Source organism: Procambarus clarkii, chromosome 13 (genome assembly GCF_040958095.1).
Source record: "Procambarus clarkii isolate CNS0578487 chromosome 13, FALCON_Pclarkii_2.0, whole genome shotgun sequence".
Taxonomy (NCBI): Eukaryota; Metazoa; Arthropoda; class Malacostraca; order Decapoda; family Cambaridae; genus Procambarus; species Procambarus clarkii.
In genome coordinates, this window is record NC_091162.1 from 24,938,770 (window position 1) to 24,954,917 (window position 16,148).

Consider the following 16,148-nt stretch of genomic DNA (forward strand, 5'->3'; position numbering starts at 1 on the left):
GATCTCTAACTCACCTTCGTTCATCAAAAGTTGTTCTCTAAGACACCTTCGTTCATCAAAGAACCTCTCCTTCTTCCATCAAGTTATTCTTTAAGACATCTTCAGTCATAAAATTTCTCTCCAAAATGTAACTAGTTCAGCTTTTCATATCAAACCTGCACTTCTGTTAAAATATATTTTCTTAGTCACTTTACCTTAAAACTGTTCTCTGAACAACACTGCATAAACCTACCTAACCTATCCTACCTAACCTATCCTCCCCAACTAATGTTACTTACCTAACATAACGTTCCTAAACCTAACCTAGCTTACATAACCTAACCTAACTTAACCTTACCTAACCTAACTTACCTAACCTACCTATCCTAACTTAACTTAACCTATCCTAACTTACCCAACCTAACTTAACTTACCATACTCTACCTAACTTAAATATCCTAACATAACCTGCATAACCTAACCTAACTTACCTATCCTACCTTAACTAACCTAACCTAACTTAACCTATCCTAACTTACCTAACCTAACTTAACTTACCCAAAACCTAACTTAACTAACCTAACTTACCTTACCTTACCTAACATAACTTGCTTAACCTAACCTATCTTACCTTACCTTACATTACCTTACCTAACCTACCTATCCTAACTTAACTAACCTAACCTAACTTACCTATCCTAACTTAACTAACCTAACCTAACTTACCTTACCTAACTTACCTAACATAACTTGCATAACCTAACCTAACTTACATTACCTACCCTAACTTATCTAACCTATCTTAACCTAACCTAACTTACCTAACCTAGCTTACCTACCCTAACTTACCTAACCTAGCTTACATAACCTAACCTAACCTAACTTACCTATCCTAACTTAACTAACCTGACCTAACCTAACTTAATTTAACCTAACTTACCTATCCTAACTTACCTAACCTAACCTATCCTAACTTATCCCAACCTATCCTAACTTAAAGTAAATTACCTAACTTAGCCTAACTTACCCAAACTGACGTAACCTAACTTACCTAGTCCAACTTACCCAACCAGACATGACCTAACTTACATAAATATTCCTGCTTGTCTTTTGTGTTTCGTCAATGTCTCATATTCATTTACTCGTTTCAAGGGATATTTTCTCAAATGGTCATTTACGCATTTCAAATGCTATTTGTTAAAGATTGGGTAATTAAGCATTTCAAAGGATTTTTGTTATATATGGGCATTTACTCATTTCAAGGGTTAATTTCTCAAATGGTCATTTTTGCATTTCAAGGGTTATTTGTTAAAATTCGTCAAGTTGCTCATAAGTTGTATTTATTATGCTGGTAATAATTGTCTTATTCTTTCCCCCCTTAACCTAACCTCTTTAGACTGGAGAGGGACTTGATTTGAATCAATTTTGATGAACATTGAACTAAGGTGGAGGACATGAGCTGAAACTCGGTTAATGTCTTGATTTATTTTACTACGTAGAAATATAGTGATCTTAAATTTCAGGGGAATTGATCTGATGATAAAGAACATGTACAAATGAGCTATGGCAGCGAACGTGAGCAAGAGTTTGGTAATTGTTACTAAAGAACTTGTACAAACGAACTAAGGTGGGGGACATGAGCTGGAGCTCAGTAACTGACTTGATCTTATTTACTGTGTCTGATATACAGAGGGTATAAGTTTCAGGGAAATTGAATAGGTATTAACGAAGATACGAGAGGGAACAAAGGCTGAGGACAGGAGCTAGACCTCAGTAATTGGTCGAATCTTATTTACTGCGTCTGAAATATGACTGTTTAAAATTTCAGGGGGATTCGACTGTTAGTAAAGATGTTATGAGAGGGAACAAAGGCTGAGGACCGGAGCTAGAACTTGCTTACTGACTCGGTTGATTTGTGTAAAACTGACTCATTTAATGTAAAGGAACAAACATTATGATGTCTAAATAGCTGTACGGAATTATGAATGAACAATATGAAGAAGGAGAGGGGGGGTATGGTAAGAGGTAGAGAGAGGGGGGAAGGGACGGTCCAGATATTATGGAGAAGATAAGATAAGATTATGGAGGTGACCTGCTGGCGGCGTCTGGTTGGCTGGCTGGAGTGAGGTGACGCGGGAGGTTGGGAGGTAAGGGGGAGGGAGGGAGGGGGTGTGAGGTAGGAGCAGGAGATGCAAGGGGGTTAGGAGGGATGGGGTGGGGGATGGCAGGGTAATGATTCAGTTTTAGTTATATAGTAGTACTCGTTTCTAAGTAAGAATTCTACTTAAATGTATACAGCCTAAATATCTGTTTATTATTGGTAAGAACTCTAAATTTGAATTTCTCCTATAAGAACTCTTAACAAACTTCTATGAACTTATTTTCATCATAAGAACTATTAACAAACTTCTAAAATATCAGAAATTATTTTTCTCATAAGAATTCCTTAATTCCAAATCTGTGACTGACCAAATTTACCTGAAACCCCTGACCCCATATAGGCCTCTTTTCCCGAAAAAAAGAGGCCCATATGAGGTCATCCCTACTACTGTGAACCATCCACCACCCCTCTGTGTGGTGTACCATCCACCACCCCTCTGTGTGGTGTACCATCCACCACCGCTCTGTGTGGTGTACCATCCACCACCCCTCTGTGTGGTGTACCATCCACCACCCCTCTGTGTGGTGTACCATCCACCACCCCTCTGTGTGGTGTACCATCCACCACCCCTCTGTGTGGTGTACCATCCACCACCCCTCTGTGTGGTGTACCATCCACCACCCCTCTGTGTGGTGTACCATCCACCACCCCTCTGTGTGGTGTACCATCCACCACCCCTCTGTGTGGTGTACCATCCACCACCCCTCTGTGTGGTGTACCATCCACCACCCCTCTGTGTGGTGTACCATCCACCACCCCTCTGTGTGGTGTACCATCCACCACCCGTCTGTGTGGTGTAAGATCCACCACCCCTCTGTGTGGTGTACCATCCACCACCCGTCTGTGTGGTGTACCATCCACCACCCCTCTGTGGGGGTGTAACTTCCACGACCCCACTGGGGGAGGGGGGGGGAATCTGGCTCCAAGATATTGATAATAAATCTCATAAATCATTCGAAGGATCATCCTTAAGAACAGGAAATAATAATTGGAGAACCAGTGCCTATGAATCTTTTATATAAGTTTCATGGCAATCTATTACTGTATAATCAGCTGTAGTTATTATAAGTTACGGAGCCAAATCCCTCCACACATTTTTGTTTGGGTGGGGGTTGATTAGTACAGAGAAATTAATGCATTTCAAGTACAAAATAATTAAATATTGATATACATGAAATATTGAATAAAATATGAAATAAGGAATGTTATCTTGAAGATCATTTGATTAATAAAATATAATATTCTACAAACTACAAGAACGAAATAACAGCTTAGCGGGATGAAGGAAAAGTAGCATCCATCTGGCAATATCACGAGAAACATGTCTCATCAGGCGGTCCTGGGAACACGTGACTGAGGCGGTGACTTATCTTCCTTCTTGCCAGCAAATTCCAAGCTGAAAGGCGAGCAGTATGTACAAACTAACTAGAGAGTTATGATACCACACATAATTTTAAATAAAATGTAGTAATACCCTGGAAATAAACTTACTGGTTATTTTTATTGGGCGCACAGCATAACGACAAATAGTCATGTTATGTTAAATGACATGTTAATATTATGTTATGTTATCTTATGTTATGTCTTAATCTGTTATGTTATGTTATGTTTCTATTATGTTAAATGTGATCACAAACAACAAGGGAAATGGACTTATAGATTAGCCGATACTGATGTCAGTGAAATGATAAAGCAGTGACGTCCTCCAAGCATCCGAAGTAGCACGGATGGCGAATTGGTGAGGCAGTAATCTGTCAAGCTTCCAGACACTGTTTCTCTCCCTTAATGGCGTCTCCAGCCAGTCTTTTTTTCTACGCTCGCTCGCACACGCATGCGCAGCAGCACAGAGTGTTGGAACGGAGTAAATAATTCTTATAATATGTCTAACTATTCAAGATAATAGTGACAAAGTTTATCATAATTTAGATAATATCAAATAAGTTCACGCTATGTAACAATTAATTTGAAATTGAGACGAAATAGACGTTTTTGATAGACGAAAATGTTAAAGGGGAAATTCATTCCTCCATGGATTCCCTGTGATAACAGTTCGTAACTGTATAAAATATTTTTAGCAAATAATACTATATTACTTAATCTATCGTGAATACTATCAGCTAATAATTCGCTGATAGTATTCAGTTAAAGAATGCTGAAATAAAGGAGAATTTAAGACAATTCTCGTAAATGTACATATTTTTCCCCAGTCGTGTGAGCTGATGCAACACTTGACAGTTTCCTGGGAATTGAACCATAGTTGTATAGATATTACATTTCATCTGAATTGAAGTAATATTGAGTTTATGTAACTAAACTACAATTTAGTAGTGTTAGTAAGTTATATTACACAGCATAAGAATAATTTCTTATGTCACGTGAATCCCCTGCATAGTAGTGGAACTGACTTTTCCCTTCACCTTCACTGCCTCTACACTGGAAGTCTACATCTACACCAGCCCAGATGCAACCCGTTCTCGCAAATTCGTAAAGTCAATATTGACTTATTAACTACGTGCATAGGTGATATACTAAACATAATAGATACCCTTAAAAAGATTCATAGAAAACACCAACCTTACCTAACCTTGTTAGTATCTTAAGATAAGCATCTTATTGCTTCGTAATTACAATTATTACTTAACCTATACCTATCCAGATGAGTCATCAGTCCTGCCACCTCTCCATACCCCCCAGGGCCTGGCACGACCTGGTACGACTCAGAGGCAAGCCAGGCCCTCTGCTAACCGGTAGTTTGCCCCACAAACAAGTAGTTAGCCGCCTTCAACTGACAGTGGTGCAGCTCAACACAAAGGCACCGCCAGCCACAACAAGCAGTTTGTTAGTTGACCAGATGTCCATCTCACGTTGACACTGGATGAGTCATCACCGCCTCCCTGGAGAGCCAGTCTCCCCCTTAGTGCTCTAGGACCACCTACGTGTCTCTCACCCGTCGTCCGCCTTCAGCCAACGTCGTGTGACTGATGCCATGGTGGTATGGTTGCTGTCTTCAGTACACCAGCTTTGCTTTGATGTCCAAAGAGCTTGGAAAGGATGTGGGAGGAAGAAGGATGGGGCGGTGAAATTCTTGGAAGAGGATTTGGATGTGGAGAGAGGAGGCTTGAAAGTTCGGTGGCCCGTCCACCGTGGATTGGAATTGTTTTTTCAGTCAAAGCCTGTAGCTTGAGTTCTTCTTAGGCGGCAGGAGGCTAGTGGTGGGGCAGAGTGATGTCGTCCTGGTTCACTTGAAGTGTTCTGTCTGGCTTGGAGGAGGCGTCTTCCTTATGATGTTGTTGGATCTGTACGTTCTGTTAGCTTAGATACGATCTTGAAGTTTCGCCTGAAGTATCCGAGCGTGAGCTTTGGTGTTGGGGTTCCTTCTGGGTCTTCAGCAGCGGTAGAGAAGTCGATTTGCTTCATCTTGTCTTCCCTGAAGAGTGGGTCGATGTAGTTTATGTTCAGGATGGAGAGGTCGATGTATCGCTCCACTGTGGAATAGTGGACGAACATGTAGTGGGGTAGTTTGGCTTTGTTCTTGCTGTAGATGCGCCTGTTACATTCTATGGCCAGGGCTTATCTAGTAGTGCTGTTGCCATTGAAGACTACCTCCTGGTCGATAAAGAGGCAGTAGCAAGGTTTGCTTCTGTCCGGTATGCCTGGTATGGCTAATGGTATTGGGTGGATGTAGGTGACTTCCAGCTCTTCAAGCTCTTCAAGTTCAGTGTCTGGTGCAGATGCTTGCTGTGCTGCTGCTATGGCCGGGGTCTGTGTCATTGGAGTGGGTGCCTGAGGTGCTGTTTCAGTTGGGGTTCCAGCTGGTGTTCCAGAGGTTGTCGGTGTTGTGGTTTGTACTGGTTCCATGGTAGATGTTTCTGTCTCTGCCGGTCGGCGTTGCTGGAGTGCTGTCCATGAATGGGGGCTGCCTCTCCTCCTCTGTTTTTTGGGTGGAGGGGTCTGGGGTGACGACCGTTGTCCTGGAGATTGTGTTAGTTTCTTGTTGGTGAAGCGGGAAGCGGTAACAGATGTCGAGGTGCAGGTCTTGTAGTGGGTTCTGTGGCTGGTTGAGGCTGAAGTAGGTCCTCAGGGATTGACATCGTAGGTAGGTTGTGCTGAGCGAGAAGCATGTTCAATACTCTCACGTATTTGGCGATGTCTGCTCCTGCCTCCTTCTCAGTAACACTGATCAGGCATGGGATAAGAGTATATCCTTATGCTTTTATTCAATGCTTATACTGTAGTTTATTTTTACATTTAAAGTCATAATAACTTATTCACTTTTGCATTACATGATAGCCAAGTATTTTTAGGGGCATTTATGTTCATTAATATTTCAGTAAATTGTTTAATTGTTTATTTGATGATTTTTATTTGTTTCCACCTGCGACATACACACTGCAGGGCCAATAGCAGCATTTGTTTTATTATGTGAAGGAGAGCCATACCATCTTGGTCCAGTACAGCTGCGATACTACATCCCGTCACACTTAACATACTGAATATTAGTAACAAAGTATTGAAAATTTCTAACAGGGTGTACATTCCACCACCCCTCTGGAGGGTGTACCATCCACCACCCCTCTGGAGGGTGTACCATCCATCACCCCTCTGGAGGGTGTACCATCCACCACCCCTCTGGAGGGTGTACCATCCACCACCCCTCTGGAGGGTGTACCATCCATCACCCCTCTGGAGGGTGTACCATCCATCACCCCTCTGGAGGGTGTACATTCCACCACCCCTCTGGAGGGTGTACCATCCACCACCCCTCTGGAGGGTGTACATTCCACCACCCCTCTGGAGGGTGTACCATCCACCACCCCTCTGGAGGGTGTACCATCCATCACCCCTCTGGAGGGTGTACCATCCATCACCCCTCTGGAGGGTGTACCATCCATCACCCCTCTGGAGGGTGTACCATCCATCACCCCTCTGGAGGGTGTACCATCCATCACCCCTCTGGAGGGTGTACCATCCATCACCCCTCTGGAGGGTGTACCATCCATCACCCCTCTGGAGGGAGTACCATCCACCACCCCTCTGGAGGGTGTACCATCCATCACCCCTCTGGAGGGTGTACCATCCATCACCCCACTGGAGGGTGTACATTCCACCACCCCTCTGGAGGGTGTACCATCCACCACCCCTCTGGAGGGTGTACATTCCACCACCCCTCTGGAGGGTGTACCATCCACCACCCCTCTGGAGGGTGTACCATCCATCACCCCTCTGGAGGGTGTACCATCCACCACCCCTCTGGAGGGTGTACCATACATCACCCCTCTGGAGGGTGTACCATCCATCACCCCTCTGGAGGGTGTACCATCCATCACCCCTCTGGAGGGTGTACCATCCATCACCCCTCTGGAGGGTGTACCCTCCATCACCCCTCTGGAGGGTGTACCATCCATCACCCCTCTGGAGGGTGTACCATCCATCATCCCTCTGGAGGGTGTACCATCCACCACCCCTCTGGAGGGTGTACCATCCATCACCCCTCTGGAGGGTGTACCATCCATCACCCCTCTGGAGGGTGTACCATCCATCACCCCTCTGGAGGGTGTACCATCCACCACCCCTCTGGAGGGTGTACCATCCACCACCCCTCTGGAGGGTGTACCATCCACCACCCCTCTGGAGGGTGTACCATCCATCACCCCTCTGGAGGGTGTACCATCCATCACCCCTCTGGAGGGTGTACCATCCACCACCCCTCTGGAGGGTGTACCATCCACCACCCCTCTGGAGGGTGTACCATCCACCACCCCTCTGGAGGGTGTACCATCCATCACCCCTCTGGAGGGTGTACCATCCATCACCCCTCTGGAGGGTGTACCATCCACCACCCCTCTGGAGGGTGTACCATCCATCACCCCTCTGGAGGGTGTACCATCCACCACCCCTCTGGAGGGTGTACCATCCACCACCCCTCTGGAGGGTGTACCATCCACCAACCCTCTGGAGGGTGTACCATCCACCACCCCTCTGGAGGGTGTACCATCCACCACCCCTCTGGAGGGTGTACCATCCATCACCCCTCTGGAGGGTGTACCATCCATCACCCCTCTGGAGGGTGTACCATCCATCACCCCTCTGGAGGGTGTACCATCCATCACCCCTCTGGAGGGTGTACCATCCATCATCACCTTCCTTGCAAACCAGGAGCCTTCTCGCCCAGCAACACAGGAGCCTTCTAGCCTAGCAACACAGGAGCCTTCTAGCCTAGCAACACAGGAGCCGTCTAGTCTGGTAACACAGGAGCCTTCTAGCCTAGCAACACAGGAGCCGTCTAGTCTGGTAACACATGAGCCTTCTAACCTGGCAACACAGGAGCCTTCTAGCCTGACAACACTGGAGCCTTCAAGACTGGCAACACAGGAGCCTTCGAGCTTGGTAACAAAGGAGCCTTCTTGACTGGCAGCACAGGAGCCTTTTGGCCTGGCAACACAGGAACCTTCTAGCCTGGCAACACAGGAGCCTTCTAGCCTGGCATCACAGGAGCCTTCTAGCCTAGCAACACAGGAGCCTTCTAACCTGGCAACACATGAGACTTCTAGCCTGGCAACACATGAGCCTTCTAGCCTGGCAACACATGAGCCTTCAAGCCTGGCATCACAGGAGCCTTCTAGCCTAGCAACACAGGAGCCTTCTAACCTGGAAACACAGGAGACTTCTAGCCTGGTAACACAGGAACCTTCTAGCTTGGCAACACAGGAGCCTTCTAGCCTAGCAACACAGGAGCCTTCTAACCTGGCAACACAGGAGACTTCTAGCCTGGTAACACAGGAACCTTCTAGCCTGGCAACACAGGAGCCTTCTAGCCTTGCAACACAGGAGCCGTCCAGTCTGGTAACACATGAGTCTTCTAGCCTGACAATACATGAGCCTTCTAACCTGGCAACACAGGAGCCTTCTAGCCTGGCAACACTGCAGCCTTCAAGACTGGCAACACAGGAGCCTTTTGGCCTGGAAACACATGAGCCTTCTAGCCTGACAACACTGGAGCCTTCAAGACTGGCAACACAGGAGCCTTCGAGCTTGGTAACAAAGGAGCCTTCTAGCCTAACAACACAGGAGCCTTCTAGCCTGGCAATAAAACCTCGTCCACGACTGGCAACATAGGACCCTACAAGCCTGCCAACACAGGCTTTTCCAAGCCTGGTAACACAGGAGTATTCTAGCTTGGCAACACAGGAGCCTTAAAGCCTGACAACACAGGAGCCTTCTAACCAGTCAACACAAGAGCCTGGCAACACAGGAGCCTTCTAGCCTGGCAACACAGGAGCATTCTAGCCTAGCAACACAAGAGCCTTCTAGCCTGGCAACACAGGAGCCTTCTAGCCTGGCAACACAGGAGCCTTCTAGCCTGGCAACACAGGAGCCTTCACGCCTGGTAACACAGGAACCTTCTAGCCTAACAACACAGGAGCCTTCTAGCCTGGCAACTCAGGAGCCTTCACGCCTGATAACACAGGAGCCTTCTAGCCTAACAACACAGGAACCTTCTAGCCTGGCAACACAGGAGCCTTCTAGCCTGACAACACAGGAGCCTTCTAGCCTAGCAACACAGGAGCCTTCTAGCCTGGCAACACAGGAACCTTCTAGCCTGTCAACACAGGAGCCTTCTAGCCTGGCATCACAGGAGCCTTCTAGCCTGGTAACACAGGAGCCTTCTAGCCTGGCAACACAGGAGCCTTCTAGCCTGGTATCACAGGAGCCTTCTAGCCTGGCAACACTAGAGCCTTCTAGCCTAGCAACACAGGAGCCTTCTAGCCTGTCAACACAGGAGCCTTCTAGCCTGGTAACACAGGAGCCTTCTGGCCTAGCAACACAGGAGCCTTCTAGCCTGGCATCACAGGAGCCTTCTAGCCTAGCAACACAGGAGCCTTCTAACCTGGCAACACAGGAGCTTTCACGCCTGGTAACACAGGAGCCTTCACGTCTGGCAACACAGGAGCCTTCTAGCATGGTAACACAGGAACCTTCTAGCCTGGTAACACAGGAGCCTTCACGCCTGGTAACACAGGAGCCTTCACGTCTGGTAACACAGGAGCCTTCTAGCCTAACAACACAGGAGCATTCTAGCCTAGCAACACAGGAGCCTTCTAGCCTGGTAACACAGGAACCTTCTAGCCTGGCAACACAGGAGCCTTCACGACTGGTAATACAGGAGCCTTCATGCCTGGTAACACAGGAGCTTTCTAGCCTGGCATCACAGGAGCCTTCTAGCCTAGCAACACAGGAGCCTTCATGCCTGGTAACACAAGAGCCTTCATGCCTGGCATCACAGGAGCCTTCTAGCCTAGCAACACAGGAGCCTTCTAGCCTGGTAACACAGGAACCTTCTAGCCTGGCATCACAGGAGCCTTCTAGCCTAGCAACACAGGAGCCTTCTAACCTGGCAACACAGGAGACTTCTAGCCTGGCAACACATGAGCCTTCTAGCCTGGCAACACATGAGCCTTCACGCCTGGCATCACAGGAGCCTTCTAGCCTAGCAACACAGGAGTCTTCTAACCTGGCAACACAGGAGACTTCTAGCCTGGTAACACAGGAACCTTCTAGTCAGGCAACACAGGAGCCTTCTAGCCTGGCATCACAGGAGCCTTCTAGCCTAGCAACACAGGAACCTTCTAGCCTGGCAACACAGGAGCCTTCTAGCCTGGCATCACAGGAGCCTTCTAGCCTGGCAACACAGGAACCTTCTAGCTTGGCAACACAGGAGCCTTCTAACCTGGCAACACAGGAGCCTTCTAGCCTGGTAACACAGGAACCTTCTAGCCTGGCAACACAGGAGCCTTCTAGCCTGGCAACACAGGAGCCTTCTAGCCTGGCAACACAGGAGCCTTCTAGCCTGGCAACACAGGAGCCTTCACGCCTGGTAACACAGGAGCCTTCTACCCTGGCAACACAGGAGCCTTCTAGCCTGGCATCACAGGAGCCTTCTAGCCTGGCAACACAGGAGCCTTCTAGCCTGGCAACACAGGAGCCTTCTAGCCTGGCAACACAGGAGCCTTCTAGCCTGGCATCACAGGAGCCTTCTAGCCTGGCAACACAGGAGCCTTCTAGCCTGGCATCACAGGAGCCTTCTAGCCTGGTAACACAGCAGCCTTCTAGCCTGGCAACACATGAGCCTTCTAGCCTGGCAACACAGGAGCCTTCTAACCTGGCATCACAGGAGCTTCTAGCCTGGTAACACAGGAGCCTTCTAGCCTGGTAACACAGGAACTTTCTAGCCTGGCAACACAGGAGCCTTCTACCCTGGCAACACAGGAGCCTTCTAGCCTGGCATCACAGGAGCCTTCTAGCCTGGCAACACAGGAGCCTTCTAGCCTGGCAACACAGGAGCCTTCTAGCCTGGCAACACAGGAGCCTTCTAGCCTGACATCACAGGAGCCTTCTAGCCTGGCAACACAGAAGCCTTCTAGCCTGGCATCACAGGAGCCTTCTAGCCTGGCAACACAGGAGCCTTCTAGCCTGGCATCACAGGAGCCTTCTAGCCTGGCATCACAGGAGCCTTCTAGCCTGGCATCACAGGAGCCTTCTAGCCTGGCAACACAGGAGCCTTCTAACCTGGTAACACAGGAACCTTCTAGCCTGGCAACACAGGAGCCTTCTAGCCTGGCATCACAGGAGCCTTCTAGCCTAGCAACACAGGAGCCTTCTAACCTGGCAACACAGGAGACTTCTAGCCTGGCAACACATGAGCCTTCTAGCCTGGCAACACATGAGCCTTCACGCCTGGCATCACAGGAGCCTTCTAGCCTAGCAACACAGGAGCCTTCTAACCTGGCAACACAGGAGACTTCTAGCCTGGTAACACAGGAACCTTATAGCCTGGCAACACAGGAGCCTTCTAGCCTAGCTACACAGGAGCCGTCTAGTCTGGTAACACATGAGTCTTCTAGCCTGACAACACATGAGCCTTCTAACCTGGCAACACAGGAGCCTTCTAGCCTGGCAACACTGCAGCCTTCAAGACTGGCAACACAGGAGCCTTTTGGCCTGGAAACACATGAGCCTTCTAGCCTGACAACACTGGAGCCTTCAAGACTGGCAACACAGGAGCCTTCGAGCTTGGTAACAAAGGAGCCTTCTAGCCTAACAACACAGGAGCCTTCTAGCCTGGCAATAAAACCTCGTCCACGACTGGCAACATAGGACCCTACAAGCCTGCCAACACAGGCTTTTCCAAGCCTGGTAACACAGGAGTATTCTAGCTTGGCAACACAGGAGCCTTCTAGCCTGACAACACAGGAGCCTTCTAACCAGTCAACACAAGAGCCTGGCAACACAGGAGCCTTCTAGCCTGGCAACACAGGAGCCTTCTAGCCTAGCAACACATAAGCCTTCTAGCCTGGCAACACAGGAGCCTTCAAGCCTGGCAACACAGGAACCTTCTAGCCAGGCAACACAGGAACCTTCTAGCCTGGCAACACAGGAGCCTTCACGCCTGGTAACACAGGAGCCTTCTAGCCTGGCAACACAGGAGCCTTCTAGCCTGGTAACACAGGAGCCTTCTAGCCTGGCAACACTATAGCCTTCTAGCCTAGCAACACAGGAGCCTTCTAGCCTGTCAACACAGGAGCCTTCTAACCTGGTAACACAGGAGCCTTCTGGCCTAGCAACACAGGAGCCTTCTAGCCTGGTAACACAGGAGTCTTCACGCCTGGTAACACAGGAGCCTTCACGCCCGGTAACACAGGAGCCTTCTAGCCTAACAACACAGGAACATTCTAGCCTAGCAACACAGGAGCCTTCTAGCCTGGTAACACAGGCACCTTCTAGCCTGGCAACACAGGAGCCTTCACGCCTGGTAACACAGGAGCCTTCATGCCTGGTAACACAGGAGCCTTCTAGCCTGGCATTACAGTAGCCTTCTAGCCTAGCAACACAGGAGCCTTCTAGCCTGGTAACACAGGAGCCTTCATGCCTGGTAACACAGGAGCCTTCACGCCTGGTAACACAGAAGCCTTCTAGCCTAACAACACAGGAGCATTCCAGCCTGGCAGCGCTGGAGCCTTCACGCCTGGTAACACAGTAGCCTTCACGCCTGGTAACACAGGAGCCTTCACGCCTGGTAACACAGGAGCCTTCTAGCTTGGCATCACAGGTCCTTCTAGCCTGGCAACACAGGAGCCTTCTAGCCTGGCAATACAAGAGCCTGGCAACACAGGAGCCTTCTAGCCTGGCATCACAGGAGCCTTCTAGCCTAGCAACACAGGAGCCTTCTAGCCTGGTAACACAGGAACCTTCTAGCCTGGCAACACAGGAGCCTTCTAGCCTGGCATCACAGGAGCCTTCTAGCCTAGCAACACAGGAGCCTTCTAACCTGGCAATACAGGAGACTTCTAGCCTGGCAACACATGAGCCTTCTAGCCTGGCAACACATGAGCCTTCACGACTGGCATCACAGTAGCCTTCTAGCCTAGCAACACAGGAGCCTTCTAACCTGGCAACACAGGAGACTTCTAGCCAGGTAATACAGGAACCTTCTAGCCTGGCAACACAGGAGCCTTCTAGCCTGGCATCACAGGAGCCTTCTACCCTGGTAACACAGGAGCCTTCTAGCCTGGCAACACATGAGCCTTCTAGCCTGGCAACACAGGAGCCTTCTAACCTGGCATCACAGGAGCCTTCTAGCCTGGTAACACAGGAGCCTTCTAGCCTGGTAACACAGGAACCTTCTAGCCTGGCAACACAGGAGCCTTCTAACCTGGCAACACAGGAGACTTCTAGCCTGGTAACACAGGAACCTTCTAGACTGGCAACACAGGAGCCTTCTAGCCTGGCATCACAGGAGCCTTCTAGCCTGGCAACACAGGAGCCTCCTAGCCTGGCATCACAGGAGCCTTCTAGCCTGGTAACACAGGAGCCTTCTAGCCTGGCAACACATGAGCCTTCTAGCCTGGCAACACAGGAGCCTTCTAACCTGGCATCACAGGAGCCTTCTAGCTTGTTAACACAGGAGCCTTCTAGCCTGGTAACACAGGAACCTTCTAGCCTGGCAACATAGGAGACTTCTAGCCTGGTAACACAGGAATCTTCCAGCCTGGCAACACAGGAGCCTTCTAGCCTGGCATCACAGGAGCCTTCTAGCCTGGCAACACAGGAGCCTTCTAGCCTGGTAACACAGGAACCTTCTAGCCTGGCAACACAGGAACCTTCTAGCCTGGTAACACAGGAGCCTTCACGCCTGGTAACACAGGAGCCATCACGCCTGGTAACACAGGAGCCTTCATGCCTGGTAACACGGGAGCCTTCACGCCTGGTAACACAGGAGCCTTCTAGCCTAACAACACAGGAGCATTCTAGCCTGGCAGCACTGGAGCCTTCACGCCTGGTAACACAGGAGCCTTCTAGCCTGGCATCACAGGAGCCTTCTAGCTTGGCATCACAGGAGCCTTCTAGCCTGGCAATACAAGAGCCTGGCAACACAGGAGCCTTCTAGCCTGGCAATACAAGAGCCTGGCAACACAGGAGCCTTCTAGCCTGGCATCACAGGAGCCTTCTAGCCCAGCAACACAGGAGCCTTCTAGCCTGGTAACGCAGGAACCTTCTAGCCTGGCAACACAGGAGCCTTCTAGCCTGGCATCACAGGAGCCTTCCAGCCTAGCAACACAGGAACCTTCTAGCCTGGCATCACAGGAGCCTTCTAGCCTGGCAACACAGGAGCCTTCTAGCCTGGCATCACAGGAGCCTTCTAGCCTGGCAACACAGGAGCCTTCTAGCCTGGTAACACAGGAACCTTCTAGGCTGGCAACACATGAGCCTTCTAGCCTGGCAACACAGGAGCCTTCTAGCCTGGCATCACAGGAGCCTTCTAGCCTGGCAACACAGGAGCCTTCTAGCCTGGTAACACAGGAACCTTCTAGCCTGGCAGCACAGGAACCTTCTAGCCTGATAACACAGGAGCCTTCACGCCTGGTAACACAGGAGCCATCACGCCTGGTAACAAAGGAGCCTTCACGCCTGGTAACACAGGAGCCTTCACGCCTGGTAACACAGGAGCCTTCTAGCCTAACAACACAGGAGCATTCTAGCCTGGCTGCACTGGAGCCTTCACGCCTGGTAACACAGGAGCCTTCACGCCTGGTAACACAGGAGCCTTCTAGCCTAACAACACAGGAGCATTCTAGCCTGGCAGCACTGGAGCCTTCACGCCTGGTAACACAGGAGCCTTCTAGCCTGGCATCACAGGAGCCTTCTTGCTTGGCATCACAGAAGCCTTCTAGCCTGGCAATACAAGAGCCTGGCAACACAGGAGCCTTCTAGCCTGGCAATATAAGAGCCTGGCAACACAGGAGCCTTCTAGCCTGGCAATACAAGAGCCTGGCAACACAGGAGTCTTCTAGCCTGGCAACACAGGAGCTTTCTAGCCTGGTAACACAGGAGCCTTCTAGCCTGGTAACACAGGAGCCTTCACGCCTGGCATCACAGGAGCCTTCTAGCCTAGCAACACAGGAGCCTTCTAGCCAGGTAACACAGGAACCTTCTAGCCTGGCAACACAGGAGCCTTCACGCCTGGCATCACAGGAGCCTTCTAGCCTAGCAACACAGGAGCCTTCTAACCTGGCAACACAGGAGACTTCTAGCCTGGTAATACAGGAACCTTCTAGCCTGGCAACACAGGAGCCTTCTAACCTGGCATCACAGGAGCCTTCTAGCCTAGCAACACAGGAACCTTCTAGCCTGGCATCACAGGAGCCTTCTAGCCTGGCAACACAGGAGCCTTCTAGCCTGGCATCACAGGAGCCTTCTAGCCTGGTAACACAGGAGCCTTCTAGCCTGGCAACACATGAGCCTTCTAGCCTGGCAACACAGGAGCCTTCTAACCTGGCATCACAGGAGCCTTCTAGCCTGGTAACACAGGAGCCTTCTAGCCTGGCAACACAGGAGCCTTCTAACCTGGCAACATAGGAGACTTCTAGCCTGGTAACACAGGAACCTTCCAGCCTGGTAACACAGGAACTTTCTAGCCTGGCATCACAGGAACCTTCTAGCCTGGCAACAC

At 49.7% G+C, this 16,148-nt stretch overlaps 1 protein-coding gene across 1 annotated transcript; it reads left to right on the plus strand.

Annotated features, from left to right (window-relative positions):
- Nucleotides 1-6,286: 6,286 nt before the first annotated feature.
- On the plus strand, nucleotides 6,287-15,409 carry LOC138364407 (mucin-17-like). Its single transcript, XM_069324030.1, has 7 exons — nucleotides 6,287-6,310; nucleotides 6,668-8,431; nucleotides 8,561-9,175; nucleotides 9,393-9,935; nucleotides 10,617-10,895; nucleotides 11,648-12,214; nucleotides 14,615-15,409. Exons 1-7 carry the CDS (start codon nucleotides 6,287-6,289, stop codon nucleotides 15,407-15,409), a joined length of 4,587 nt encoding a protein of 1,528 aa, XP_069180131.1.
- The last annotated feature ends 739 nt before the right edge of the window (nucleotides 15,410-16,148 follow it).